The sequence below is a fragment of the Ambystoma mexicanum genome, chromosome 7q, assembly GCF_040938575.1.
Source record: "Ambystoma mexicanum isolate Mex_15411 chromosome 7q, UKY_AmexF1_1, whole genome shotgun sequence".
Lineage (NCBI taxonomy): Eukaryota > Metazoa > Chordata > Amphibia > Caudata > Ambystomatidae > Ambystoma > Ambystoma mexicanum.
Window position 1 is genome coordinate 5,687,276 of NC_090941.1, and position 15,135 is coordinate 5,702,410.

At 45.7% G+C, this 15,135-nt stretch overlaps 1 protein-coding gene across 2 annotated transcripts in view; it reads left to right on the forward strand.

The window, feature by feature from the left end:
* Positions 1-15,135, forward strand: part of CRYBG3 (crystallin beta-gamma domain containing 3) — a 2,312,058-nt gene that overhangs the window by 1,267,876 nt on the left and 1,029,047 nt on the right. For both annotated transcript variants that reach the window (XM_069639009.1, XM_069639010.1), the window contains one exon: positions 12,047-12,173. In XM_069639009.1, the coding sequence (XP_069495110.1) occupies positions 12,047-12,173 (127 nt within the window). The remainder of the gene's footprint in view (positions 1-12,046; positions 12,174-15,135) is intronic.

A 15,135-nucleotide genomic window follows, 5' to 3' on the forward strand; every position in this document is an offset into this window, starting at 1 on the left:
TCTACATTATACATCCTAGGAGAGCTTTAAGCTTCTACATTTCATGCATGTCCCAGGTCAGAGTGGACAATCATCTCTTTATTGGTTACGCTGGAAGGCGTTTGGGACAAGCTGTTACTAAGCAGACTTTGTCTCGATGGATTATTTTGGCAATTTCTGAATGTTACTGCTTGGTGGGTAAGGACCCTCCGGTAGGCTTACGGGCTCATTCTACTAGGGGTATGGCTGCCTCTACTGCCCTGCAGAGGGTGTTCCTATTCATAACATCTGTGATGCAGCCACCTGGGCTTCGGTCCATACTTTTGCACGTCACTACTCTCTAGATTCTATCCATGGGCAGGATCTGGCCTTTGTCAAGGCGGTCCTTTACTCTGCAATTTGATTGGGCATTCTAAATTTGTATATTCTAAATTCTTTTCCCACCTCCTTACGTTGGTACTGCTTTGGGAGTCTGTCATAGATATGGGATACGTCGGAGGACCCAATCCCTCGAAGAACATGTTACTCTCTTACCTGGTAACGTTCTTTCGATGGGATGGTCTGACGACGTTTACCATATCGCTACAGAATTTCTTATGCGTTTGCAGCTTACGTTTCCGCAAGGCTTTCTGTGGTCATACTGGCAGTAGATTGGTGCCACACGTTCTGGGGAAAAAACTACAACTGAGGCTATGGGCGTCGTGCATCCTACTTATAACATCCAGTGACGTCGGCTCGGTGGAGGCCCTCGAGGACAGCGTATCGACGTCATCGATGCAGGACACAGACGCCGAAAGATTTTCCGAAGCAGCACAGCTGTGGTGATTACTGTCATAGATATGGAATACGTCATCGGACCATCCCATCGAAAGAACGTTACCAGGTAAGAGAGTAACTTGTTCATCTCTTAGCTCCGAGAAATGCATTAGGAGATGTCTTACTGTTTCAGGTTGGTTGGACTTGCCACAAAGTCTGCATTCTTTGATGGCCATTTTTAATCTGATAGCCTGAATTTCGCGTGTTGGCAGAAGGTTTAAGCGTGCTCTCCTATAGGTTATTCTTAGTTGTTTGTCTGGAAACTTTATGCAGTATGGCAGTGGTGTCTTCAGTCTGTTATGGGTCAGCGGGAGGTGTTTTGTAAGTTTGTTAGACTGTGCTTTCTCAAGAGTATTAATCTAGTCTTGGGCTTCTATTTTGGATTTTACTCTTACTGGGTTTGCTTGCAGATCTTCTGTGCATGCAATCTCCACCAGCTTCTCCCTTAGTTTGTCTACCCAAACATTTAGGGTAGTCAGATGGCGGTTTATTTCTCTCGCGATGATCTTGTAAATCGGCGGAGAATCAGGTGATGTGTTTCTGAGGAGTTACATGGAGCCGTGTGTTACTGTCGCTTCCAGAGAAAGCAAACCTAGCTCTCGCCTGATGAGGTCCACTGAAACCGAGTTTGGAAGGCCCAGCAGAGATTTCCAAAGGTAACCTTCTAATTTCCGCCAGATAGTATTTGGCATATTCAGGGTTGCACCCATCCCATAGGTGATAGAAGGGACTACTTTCCCTTTGTAGAATTGTATGACCGATATAACTGAACATTTCCCATATTTTCTGTCAACTGTCTTCATTTGGGCTGCCAGATTTTTTGCTTTTTCCCACAGTTTTGCTTGCATCGTAGCTACATTCACTGATGCATCGATAAACACTCCTAGGTATTTGTAGGTAGGGACCACCTTGATGATCACTTTGACTAGAGACCATTTGTTGTTTGTCTGTCTTTTTTTGTAAGGAACTTTTTCCAAGTATCAGTATCTTTGTTTTTGTTTTGTTTATTTGCAGGTTGTTTAGTTCCATGTATGCAGACAAGTTGGAAAGTTGGCGTTGAAGGCCTATCTGCATCTGATCTAACAGAATTAGGTCATCTGCGTAAAATAGGTGCGAGATGTTCACATTTCCCAGTTTAGGTGGGAAGGCGCTAATAGATTGTTCAGTTTCTTTAAAGTCCCCTAGATAAGCGATAAACAGAGCCGGCGCAAGGGGGCATCCCTGCTTCACTCCGCGATTTGAGGATATTTCGCGAGATAGCCCACCTTGGATGTTAAGGCGCACTCTTAACTTTGTGTTCATGTGAAGGGCCATCACAGGGTCAAGCACTTCTTTCGGACATCTCCATTTTTTCAGTTTTGTCCATAATCTTTTCCTGTCCACTCTGTCAAACTCCTGTGACAAGTCTACGAATGCCAAAAACACTGGGGGTGCTCCTTGCTTTACCTTTGCTTTTATGAGGCTAAGCATTAAGATGTTGACTGTCGTGCTTCCGTTTTTTAGGAACCCATTTGAAAAGGGTTGTTGGCAGGTGACATTTTTGCCCAAGTGCGGAAGTGGCCTAGGAGTAAGGTTGCGAAAATGTTCCCTATTATATCGAGAAGTGCAATCGGACGGTAATCTTCTCTATCCCCTTGTTTGAATATCAGTACAATTACTGCTTTAGCCCACGATGCTGGGATGGCTCTTTTTTTCTCTGCAGTCGTCAAAGAGGGTGCTGATAAAATTTGACCATTCGTCCACGTTCTGCTTGAGGTCTGTATTGCAGAGACCGGCCGGGCCCGGTGCTCTTGATTTTTTTAGTTTTGTTATTGCCATCATTATGTCTTGTTTGTTGGAAAGGTCAATCCATGAGGAGCCTGTGACGATTTGAGATGGAGTTTCAGTGGACGTCAGGGCCTTAAAGAGCTTTTCGAAGAATGTGGCCCACTCTTCTTCGCTCACTGAGTTAGTGGTTCAGGTGTCTGTCACCTTGTTAGGCCTTTTAATAAGGGCCCAAAAGTTGCTGTTTTTTTTGTACTCAGTGCCCGAAGCATCTCCTCCGCGTCCTTCTGGTACAGTGCATGTCTGTGACCTAAAATCTAGGATTTATATTTCCTTATTTCAAGTTGCAGGTTACTCAAAGCTGTCGGGGAGTTAGCTTTTATGGCTTGTCTTTTCGTTTTTCTTAGGGCTCTTCTTTTTTCTACTACTTCTTTGTCATACATGTGGCTATTATTGCTTGCGGCGAGATTACCACCTTTCGTTTTCTTCCTGTACTGAAGCAGGAAGGGTAAATAGTCCGGGCATGCCGATTTTGATTCCGAAGAGTGGGATCCTCTTTTGTAAGCCTCTGTGATGTTTTCGATGTTGGATGCAGTTAGATGTAAGCGTGTGAGTTGGTTATTCACCTCTATGGGGTGATTGTAGCTTTGGGTCGTCTGAGATGTTGATGACAATGCTATTGCCAAGAGATCGTGATTGCTCTCCTTGGTTCTAGATACCGAGTAGTCTTCTACACAATATAGCAAACTGTGGGAGATGAAGAAGTAATCGAGAGTTGCGTTCGAGTCGCCTCTCTCCCAGGTAGGTATTGTCACTTCCCATGCTTTCAATGATGCAAAGTTGTGTAGCTTTCTTGATTTCATCAGGGACATCCATATTGCTCCTCTTTCTTCCGCTTGCATTAGGGCTTTCTTCACCATGCTGTTTTCTGTTTTTCAGTTTGAGTTTAAATCACCACATATGATTGTGTCTGGGGGGTCTTCCACTGAGATGTTGTCAACAACCTTTGCTAGGTGTTTGCAAAACTCTGCACTTGTGGGTTTCTGCGGATTCAAATAGACAGTTAGAATTGCTTTCTATGCTATTTCACTCCCACTCACTCTGCTGTGTTTTTGGGTCCAAGTTGTTAAAACCGCAAGGATTCCGTATGATTCCATTATTTTTTTTTGTGATCTCAATCCGTGACCCCAATCGAATTGCTATTAGCAGGCCTGAGGATGGGCAGCCGAAAAGGCCTTTTGTTGCCGATGAAAATGCTATCTCAAAGCCATCTAGAGACGGTTTTGCCATTGGCCACGTTTCCTGGAGACAGAGTATATCAAAGGCTCCAAGGTCTTGGTTATCCGGGTTAGTTAAATGATGGTGGCCTCTTGTGTTCCATGAAGCCATTGTCGGACGCTTCTTCAGCGGCGGATCTTGAAGACGAGATGGAGGAGATCTTTTTCCTGGAGCTCCTCCTGGTGGTTAGTATTTGTCGGGATTAGAGTTTAAGGCTGCCTTTAGCCACTTCCATGGACTCTTTGATATTTTTGTGTCTCTCCTTTCTGAGAGATTTTCTCCTCTTTCGCGGTCTTTCTTGTATTCCTTCTCTAATTCCGTTCTGTTGACATGTGTGGTCAAAGTCTGATAGCCGCCATAGGCTCGTGGTCGATCTCTGATTGCGAAATTGGTCGCTCTTCCAAACTGGAATGTCCCTTCTTACATCCCTAGTGTCGATCTCTCTCCGCTTGCTGGCCTCCCGCTTGGGTTCTCAGTTGATCTGCGTCTTGTGGTTGTAGTTTCCCTCTGTGTATTTCGATCTTGAACCGAGCCTTTTCCGGTTATAAAGAGCTTGGGTTTTTGATATGTAGTGGCGTTTATGGTCACAACTCTCACTGCTGGTCGAACCCCTTGAATGCTGCTTTGTTTGTGGAATTTCTGTCAGTGTAAAACCTGCTTTTTGTAAATCTTTATAAGTCTCATTCGTAAGTCCTTTAAGAGCCCTACCTTTGATATGTAGGTAGGTTTTTGCTTTCTGTTCTTGATGGTAAGGTTAAATGAGGATAAAGTCCTCCATTTACGGCTGTTGGAGGGACTCAATTTTGTTTAGTATTTGTAAAACTGTTTTCCTATTGAGTATCATGGAGCTGCTTTTGCACGATGTTTGTTCTAGTTTGAAGACTCTGATTTCTTCCAGTTGGTTTTCTAGTGTCGTGGGTCTCTCCCGCCCATCTATCCTCCTAATTCTTTCCTCAGAGTGTGCTCGACTTCTTGGTTTTTGGGGAATTGGCGCACGACTATTTTTGTTTCTTTGGTGCGCTCCACTTTTCTCACGGTTTTGTCCGATAATTCCTGTTCGAGGTGGTCTTCTACTCGCTGCTTAGGTGGTGTTTTTTCCCTTGGTTTCTGTGTCTTGATGTCTCCGACGGTTTCTGCAACCGTCTGGGGTCTTAGTGTGGGGTCTTCTAGTGCCATGGCCTGCGTATGTATCTTTTGTACCTTGTCCGTGCATGTCTCTGGTTCCAGAGGCGTAGATAGGTCCATTAGTGTGCTTATTGTTAGAAATGCATCCACCGTTCTTGGCGATTTTCTCTTGAGTTAGTCTTTTTGGGGTTTTGGGGCTTTCATTCAGTTGGTGTTGGGCTCTGGGTCAAGTCGATGTTGTTCTTTTCTTTGTTATCATCTATTGGTGAGGGTATATTCTTCAGCGTTTCTGCCTGTGCTGCCAGCTGCAGACCTATTTTTTCCCTTTTAGTGAGCGAGGGTGCAGTTTGTTTTTTGATTGACGTTTTGTGTTTGCACTGAAGGTTCTTCTGGTCGGACCGTCGGTTTGGATTTGGCGAAGATTGGTTCCATTTCACCTTTCCCCTTCACTGGGATTGTCTGGGATGCTCTTCCCATTTGTCTTTTTTAGGCACTTGTTCTTTTGATTGCCCTCCTTAAGTTCGGCCTCCATACGGACCCATTTAGCCTCCCATATTGCTGCCTGTTTTTCATTTTTCGCTTCTACGGCTGTTAAATAACCTTCAATGAAATCAAATTTTGATAGAAGTTTGCAGAGAATTGTTGTTATCTTTTGTAGATTAATTTGTTGTCTCATAGAGTTTGCTGAAAGGGGCAAGGGCAATCGTGATTGTCGACATAATTGTTGTCATATCTAGTTTTTTATTTGGCGATGATCTTTGCGTGTCCGTTGCAATTTCACTATACCTTCTGTGCTTCCCCGGCGTTTGCTGAAAGTCTAGGTTTTGGGATTGAAGGCGGGACTGCGTTGAGAATTCAGGGCGGAAAGGCACGTAAGGAGGCGTTAATGGCATTGGAAACTCCCCAATCTTTCTAGTGTAACTTCTGTTAGGCGCTGTTCCCACTGTAGTTTGATTTGGAAGATATTCGCTCCTGTCTTGGTGTTGGAGATGTATTTTTGTCCAGGGCTGCGTGCTCATTGTCCCCTTTGACCCAGGCGCTTGGAGATGTGGCCTCGGACGCTTCTCATTTAGCCTATCCTCAGCATTGTTTATTGGAGGTGAATTGTGCTCTGAGGTCTTGTGCCCCCTGCTGTTTCGGGTTACAATTTTGTGGTGTCTCCGTATTAGACAGGTCTTGTTTGTCTGAGGAAGCAGCAGTGTTTAGTTGAGCTGGGGCCGTCACTTGATCCATCTTATCTTTCTGCTGGATGTTATTTTCGTTGGGGTACATTGGAGGGTTGATGACCTTTTCCCCTCCAGGCGTTGAACTAATATCGTTTCCTTGTAGGCCCTCGGCGGATTTAGTGCTCGCCTGGGGGCCATTGTCTGCTTCTTCATTGGTTTGTGATCTTACTGCATCAGTTTTTCTTGCTTTATTTGCAGGCAGTAACCCATCTACCAATTCCAAGATTTCGGCATCAGAAAGTTCTGTCTCTGAATTTAATTAACATTTGTACTGTTGTTTCTTGAAAAAATTGAGCAAGGCGTTTGAGATCAGAGGGTTTGGCAGGGTAGATATCCCCGCCTGCGTCTTCTTGCTTGCAGGCTGTTTGGGTTTTTTTGGTCCGAGACTAGACATTTTGTGTCTACTGCTAGACAGATCATTGAAATTTACTTTGTCCGTTCCTTTCGGTTTTGTTGTCTTTCCTTTTTGTCTTTTGTTGTAAGTTGTTTTTATTGGCTTTACAGGGGGAGCTTTTTTGGTGTTTGGGATTTTGTCTCCTTTGGCTACAGACGAATGACGGGGGTCCGTATCAGAGCTGGGCTTTGTAGCCAGGGCAAGATCGGCCCCCATGTTAGACAGATCACAAATGGAGTTGTCTTCCGTACTGCATGATTCATATGCTGAGAGGAGGCGAACTGGTGTGTCTTGGTCCTTTGATGGTTTATTAGTTGGAAGGATTAGGTTTAAAGTCTCTGATTGTGAGTGGGGGTGTATTTGTGCTGTTATCAGGATTGCCATCTTATCCAGCTTCCCCGTTTTGCCGGGGCTGTGTTCCTGGGGCGGGTGGTACTCAAGCGTCTTTTTCATGTGGGCCTCTCAGGGATTTTTGTTTACGTCCCCCACCCACCACACCTCACAGGGGGGTTGGTCACTCTGGACCTCACTCACGTTTACAGACTTTGTAGATGCTCCCTGGGCCATATCCAGGGGGGCTACCGGGGTGATGGTGTCTTTTTGCCCGCACAATTGTCTGTTTTGTTGGTATGCAGTCTGCCTGTGTTTGGGGGAAGGGCCGGAAAAAGGGGCAGCCCAGTCTGCCCTATGGCAGACTCGTCTTGAAAACCTCTCGCCGAAGCGGTATTCCGGCCTGTGCTTTCATCAAACACTTCGGAAACTGCACTTGATGCCGGATTAGGTGTGAAAAGGGACGTTGCGAAAGAAGTATACAATTTCCTTATTCTGTTGTGTGGTTCAAAATCAAAGAGAGGTTCTGTGATGAATGCTGGGGCGGCAACAGCGCTCTTACCTCTTTTGGATTGCGGGGATCTTCTATCCGCCAGAGGGAGGAGCTTCGAGTTGCTCCTGAGACACCTTGCCGGCTCCAGCTCCATCTCCGTCGAGTCAGAAGGATAGAGTGTGTCAGGGGTCTCGACATACTCTGCCGCCACCTTGTGCCTCTTTTCTGGAGAAATAATGTCCACGGAGACCCCAGCCCCCTGCATCGCCCTGATCGACTGCAGGACTGCTCGACTCTACGCGACTCCGTGAGATGTATTGAATTTACTGTTTTGGATCAACAACTGTATAATTATACATGTCATCCATCATCTGGAAAAATCAAGAACCAAATTTTCCTTTTGTATATATTGTCACATGTTATGTTTCTTGGTGCTACCTCCTTCAGTTTACAAGGGGAGCACTCGATATTTCCCAACTGCTAACTGTAGTGCAGAATATAGCTGTCTGTATGTAAATGTATGCACATGTTTGAAATTGATTGTCTGGGAAATCACATATTATTGGATAAAAAGAAAACATTTGGTGATTTATATTATTGTTGCGTATTTGTCTCCCACCTTAGACACACCCTTGTGATATTATTCGCCAGTTTTTCGCTATGCTGGCCTCTTTTTTCACTTCTCCAAACACCACCCTTCTGTGTATTACTCTCCCCCTCAAGGTCTTCACCCCTCTGGGAACATTCTTCCATCCTCTGAGCACCACTCATCTTTACTGATGCCAGTGCTTAATTTGTAAATTTGTAAAAAAATAAGTGCCAGTGCCCAAAAAATATCGGCCCCATAATGCCAGACGCAGTGCCGCCCTCAACCGGGCGCGCCGCCAAACTCAGCGCGGGCGCTCTGGCTGCGCCAGTTCAGTGCTAGACCTACCTAGATCGTCCCACCACCAGCCAATCACACTGCTGCTGCTGCTCCATGTCACATGTTTGGCACTGCAGCAACTGCTGGCACAGGCTAGTACTAAATACGCAACTAAGACATGCTCCTCCTGTAACTGCCCCTCGATGCCCCTGGGCTGTGTGAGCGCTTTAAAAATGCAAATAAATAAAAAAGCATTCTGTTTCAGTCACTGTTTGTCTCTACCCCTTCAGCCCCATCTGACAGTCTGTTAATGTACACCAGTATTGTTAATCGGTTACCTCCGGGAAGAGCACCCTCTCCTCAGCCCGTTCTTCAGTCACCTCATCCAGGTATTTGTGTAATCAATTTACTCTCAAGCCCTTATCAGTTATCACATCTCATAAATGCATCCCCCTTCACCCTTCCTTCAAGCATGAGCATGGTGTTGTATAACTTGGAAAAAGTCATTTCTACAAGACATTGTTGTGAAATCAACGTCCTGTGCTACTTCTGCTATAGGGCCTCTTTCCACCTTAACACACATTAAAAAACTAAATATGTTTTATCACCCAATATTCAGGAGGTGCCAGAGGAGAATGCATATTCGGATATCTCCTTCCCACTGACATGTTCCTGACATACTTCAATAAACTGCGGGGTGTAACAGACACCCACCTCCCCATCTGAGGATTCCTATCTGAGGATTGCATGTGCTCTCATTCGGAGCACATGCTCAGAGCGTATTGTACCCAGGTTAGGGGCCACATCTGGTGTATAAACCACACATCAGGATAGAAAACGTGCTCTGGAATTATGTAAAAAAAATAACAGCAAAAGACGGTTGAGAATTATACATGAATACTCAACTAGTGCTTTTATTTATGCTGACAGATTAGTGGGCATGTGCACTACATTTATCCCCGTCTAGTTTCCATGTGTATATCTTTAAGCCTGAAATGTGCAGCCGGTTCGGTTTCGGCCCAATACGTGCACCGTTCCGGTTCCCCTCGCTGAAGCTCGTTTGTGAACTAATGAGGCCGATAACATTAAAAGGAAGAACGGAAACACCCCGGCAAAAATTCACAGTTCATGTTTCACTTAGATGAATGCTATCCAGGGTCGGACTGGGGCATACAATTGTCTCGAGTCGGGCTCGGCACCAATTAAAAAGTGGCCAAAGTTGCAAACGACAATTAATTCCTTTTGTGACAGACACTAGTGGGACCATGTTGCCGCCCGTGCCCCACCTGGTGCTGGGCTTTGCCCTGCCTTGCCTCAGTCACTTAGGCTACCTTCTGTGGGACCACCACCGCCACGGCCATGCTAAGCCTGATGATGACAAAAATAGATGCACGGCGCAGCGGCCCCACGGAAGGTACGATTTTAAAAGAAAAAACGTATATTTGGGCGGCTGGGGCCATCACTTTCGAAGTGATGGGCTACAGCCGCCACTCAAAATAAGTTATTTCTTTTAAAACCTACCTTCCGTGGGGCGGGGTCTTGGCCACCAGCCCCACGGAAGGTCAGGTTTTCAAAGAAAAAAGTAAAAAACATACTTTTGGGCACAATCCACAGGCCCGGCTACCCGCGGCAGAGTCACCCGGCTAAGTCTGCGGCAGCCGGCAGCTCCTGGTCACAGAAATTGGCCTGGGCCTGGCACTAACTGCAGTCAGCAGCACACTGCACACAGGTCACACAGACAGAAGCCTAGGCGCGGACGGGCCCCTGGTGGAATCATGACTCCTTGGCAGTCAGGACACCACCAGGGGACTGTGCCGCCACCCGGGCCCTGACCTGGGCCTTTCTTGCCTGATCACTTGACTGTGACAGGCTCAGGCTACACCGCACTCAACAAGCGACTTACCTGCTTTGCCGGCTGGGACTTGGTCTCCTGTCGGGCCTCAGGGTGGGGGGGCCGGGAGTGCACACTGGCACCCGCACAAATGAAAAAGCAGGCAGAGGGGGCCCCAGGAAGCAACTAGACCGCACCACGCAGTGCAGCAGGACAGGCTCTCTCTCTCACAAGTCGGGACCGACGACGCCATGCCTCGACGCCTTCACTTCACAGTAACTCGTGAAATGAAGGTGGCGCTGCGCTGCCTCCTGTAGCAACAACAAAACGTCACCATGTAATTTCACTGGCTCAGAAGAACAGCCAATGAAAACTGCACATTCTGTGTTACTATACAGAATGTATCAAATGCTGCATAGTAACAACAGAATGGTAGTTTTCATTGGCTGTTCTTTGTAACAGTTTGTTGTTCATTGCTATTGCTGGCCCCTCCCAGGCCCAGCCAGCCATCGCCTGCAAGCACAAGAGAGATCAGAATGACAAATCCCAATGATTTATAATCGAAGCGAAGTGGAAGAACAAATAAAGCAATTGCAAGTGCGCTGGTACTGCATGAGTTCCGGTGCCCAAAAAAGAGTGCCAGTGTTGGGCAACGGTAACCACCCCCACAAATTAAGCACTGACTGATGCCCTTTTTACTACCACTCACCCACTACTTGCCTGCTGTGCAGCATTTTTGAGGCTCATTGGCCCCTGCTATAGCACCTCTCCAAAGCTCTTGGACTTCAGCTCCAGTAGATCGTTTGAGCTGTGGGTCTCCTGCTCCAGACCCTCTCCTGAGCTCCATCCACCACTAAATAAACTCCTGTCTTCTCCCTCTGGTCACTGGCTCCTACTCCAAACACCCACAAGGGCTGAGTGCAGGGTCTCGTTTTTTAGCGCTCTTTTCCCTCCCCATGGGCTGGACTCTTAATGAGGGTCACCTCACCTGTGATGTGAAATTTATGAAGTGCTATGATTGGCTGTCTTTACTTTGGTCACTTGAGCGTACTTTTGGCTTTAGGGGCCAGACAAATCCTTTATCGTGTCTGTCTGCAATCTTGGAATCCGCTTACCCATTCCCAGTAGTGCATATCACTGCCTAGGAAGGATGCATGTAGCTTACTTCTCCAGAGTTGGAAACTGCTGCTGGTAAGTCCTTTAACTGTCTCTCTAACCCTTCTGAAAGTAAAAAGAAGGCAGACTTTCAGTAAAATTGCAATTTTGTATGATCTACTAGTGAATACCATACCAATCTATAAAGGTGTAGCAAGTTTGTATCATTCTTGGTCATATTGGTCGCAAATGCTTCTGGAAAACCACACACTGACAGCATTGTATGATGTGTGGGCACTCGGGGCTGGGAGAGAATCTATATGGGCCTTTGCAATGACTTTGTTTCACAGCGAGATGTTGTGCATCAGTAACAGTCTGCGTTTTAAAGGTAGCTTGTGTTTAAAGCGAACTGCTGATAAATGAATGCGTTTGTTTCTTTGTGGGCATTAGGTCTAGCCAGGGAGAGAATTAGGCTCTCCATCAGGGGTGTGGGAACTGTATGAATTTCTTCTGTGACAGACGCCTGCCTTGGATCCTCCCCATTCTAGTCGCTGGTTCAGTATCCTCTATTCTGGGTATGGTGGAAGAGCCCTAGCCCCTTTGGTTATCCCATGAAGTGTGCCCTGGAATATAGACCGAGGTTTTGTCACATAGCCCTAATGTGTAACAAACAACTTTACAGGTTTCCTCAAAATGTCAATGATGTTGGCCGTTTGTATTTTATCTGTCTGAAAGTTGCTTATGCATTACACCTAACTTTAAAATGTTTCTGAGGTAACCACCCTGACTTTGCATGTTGACAGTGCATAATATGCCATGGCTTCCTCTTTCTCTGTTGCTGCTACTTTAGATGGGTTGCCTATGAGCAGGAAAAATACAAAGGTCGCCAGTACTTGTTGGAAGAGGGAGAATATGCTGACTGCCAAGCATGGGGTGGAGTTAGAAGTAATGTGCTTTCTTTCCGGTACCTGCAGGCTGTGAGTACTGATGCTTTTTCAAGACTTTACGATTATTGTATATTGTTTTGTGGAACTTGGCTGTGAATAGTGCGCAGGTACAAGTCTGACCTTTCTGGATTATACCGATTGATTCATATAGTCAGTGCTCCAGATAAGATTTGGAAGTGGTAATGTTTTACTCCCTAGTCTTGAAAGTTGAGCCTAAAATTATTTTTTAGGGAGTAAAAATGTTATGGCAATTCCCAATAGGAGTATTTTATGTGCTAGCAAAAATGTTTTAAATGGAAAACTGAAATGTTTTTTTAATCATTATTTCTTTGCACCTAGTTATTTATGCACATTAAAAGATACAGGTTTACTTCTTACGACCAGACAGTAGTAATATTAGTTTCCACCTACTACATGCCCCACGGGTCCAAACGTATCCATGGAGCTATGTGGGTAAAAGCAGGAGAACAATGTTCCATGTGTCTGATTTCAAATTTTTGTTGGGAGTATTTTTGCTCCCTATTTTTATTTTTTGGGGCGTATTTGCCTATTTTTAGGGAGTAAAAGTGGCCAATACACCCCTTATCTGTAGGGCTGCATATGGTTATTGCAAATGCAAATAAGCAAATTTAAGCAGAATATCAGTGTTTAATATTGCACAGACTATGGTGGGTAGAGTCCAACTAAAGTGTCTTCTTCATGTTCTACCTGAAATACCAGTTTAGCCCATCACACAATAGCAACATTTTATTAACATGAAGCTGAACTTCCACTTAACAGTGCGCCCCTGGAAAATAGTGTGTGGTGAATTGTAGCATTCTATAATACACATATGCAATAATTCAGGTGATATATTTAATTAGAACTCTTTAGGCCCGATTCTGGTTGTGTAGCAGTACAAACGGCAAACTTCATGACATACTGCGTCATTTTCAGACACCCAGGGACCATTCGTATTCTCAGGTAAGGGTGGGTGCAGCCGCAAAAAGTTGATAAAACCTTACATTGGAAACTGCTCTCCCCTCCCCTTCGTAAAGCCTTTTGGGAGTGTTGTGTGCAATGCTCCAATTCCACCACAGCTGTGGCTGTATTTCCTGCAAATGCCTCCATTTTCTGTGTGTTCAGAAAATGTAGGTAATTACCAATCACCAGAGAGGAAAAAGCACACTCATTTGTATTTACTCTTGGGGCAGTAGTAGGTAGTACTGCAGGAATACGTGTAGTATTAACGGGGGCTTCAATTGTAAGTATAAATAGTCCCCACAGTGCGTTTTCCTCCATTCGTTTACAGCGGTCTCACTGATCAGTCTCACAGCCATGGGCGTAATATAGGGTGTGCACAAGGAGGTTTGCCCCCCTCAACTTTTGTGGTACACCATTTAATCCCCCTCATTTGGCAGGGGGCCCTCCCCTTTAGATGTCATGTCCCCCCACCCCCAACATTTCCAGCAAAGTTACTCCACTGCTCATTGGAAACTGGACAACTAATGGTTCATATATTTGTTGAGGCACTCTGTGCGCCTGCCACACCTACTTGCGGCACAAATGCTGCTTTCAATGTGTAAGTAATCAACAGATGCCTTACACATGTAGGTTCCCCTCAGAATGACACCGTTCTGACATGCGCTGAGTAATGACCCTTAAATGCCTTCTCAAATATGATGCACCATGAGAATTCACTTAAGAAATTGACTGTTTCCATGACATTCTTTCCCCTGTCATGAGAATCTGCCTGAAACCTGCCTCCAAGCGTAAAAGTTGGTACAACTCCGATCTAGGCGCTCTGAAAGGCAAGTGCAGAGCAGCTGAACGGAAGTGGCAGTCCTTCGGCTGATCCTCTGACAAACTGGCCTGTCGTCTGCTCCAAAGGCAATACCGTCTCTCCACCCACTCCAAGAAGAGGGCCCGTACCCAGGCTTAAATCTCTGTAGCCACTAATAACATGGCTGAAATCTTCAAAATCTGCAAGGAACTAGCCAATCCATCTGCAATCTCCACCCCACCTGTTTCTTCTCAGGCCCTCTGCACTGCCACCCATTTCTCCACTAAAATTCAGGAAATTCTGACCGCTCTCTTCTTCCACCTCCTACTTCTCTTCCTGTCCCGCTGCCTCCTGTGGTCCCCCCACCCCCTCCTACTCTCTCCTCCTTCTCTATCCTCATAAAGCGGCTCCAAGATAACCTTTTTATCTCTGACCGGGCCCTAGACTGGTTGACCTCCCCTCCCAGGTTCCACTGGGCACCTTCTCCTCCATCACCACTTTCTACATGTGGTTTTCCCTAGAACTCTATGCTCTCGCCTGGCTCTTCAATATCTACCGTGCACCTCTTACTCATTTGATCTCTGCCGCCTCTCCTCATTTCCATTGTTATGCAGATGACGCATAACTCTTCTTCAAGCTCCCCTCCTCCTCCTCTATCATCTCGCCACTGCCTGTCTGCTATGCAGTCCTGGTGTAACTCTAATGCCATTTGTTTTAATGTCAGTAAGACTGAGATTCTTCCTATGTGGACACCTATTCCCTGTTTCCCTTCTGCACTCTGGCCGCCCTCCTTGGGCTCCCCTCCTTCCACTTGAGCCAGAAACTTTGGGATCATCTTCAACTCCTCTCTCTCTCATTCACCCCTCACTTCTTGACCGTGCCAAGAAGTCACACTTTCAACGTCACCTCCTCATAGGCATTCTCCCTTTTCTCACCTTCACCCATAAGCTCAATGTCACTAGAGCTCTGGTCCTCACCAGGCTGCAACAATAATATACACAAAATTATGTCAGTGGAAAAAAACAAGTTTAAGGAGGAGTCCGGCAACAAGAACAGGGAGAGGGGTCACCGAATTCGGACCCACAAATCAGACCATACAAAAAGAGAAATAATTAGAAAACATGAACATTTTATTTTTATTTCATTATACATTTAAAACATACATATTAAATCATGTTTGCGAGCTCATATCTAGGTAGCAACATTTTTATTCACAAATAAAGTGCATGA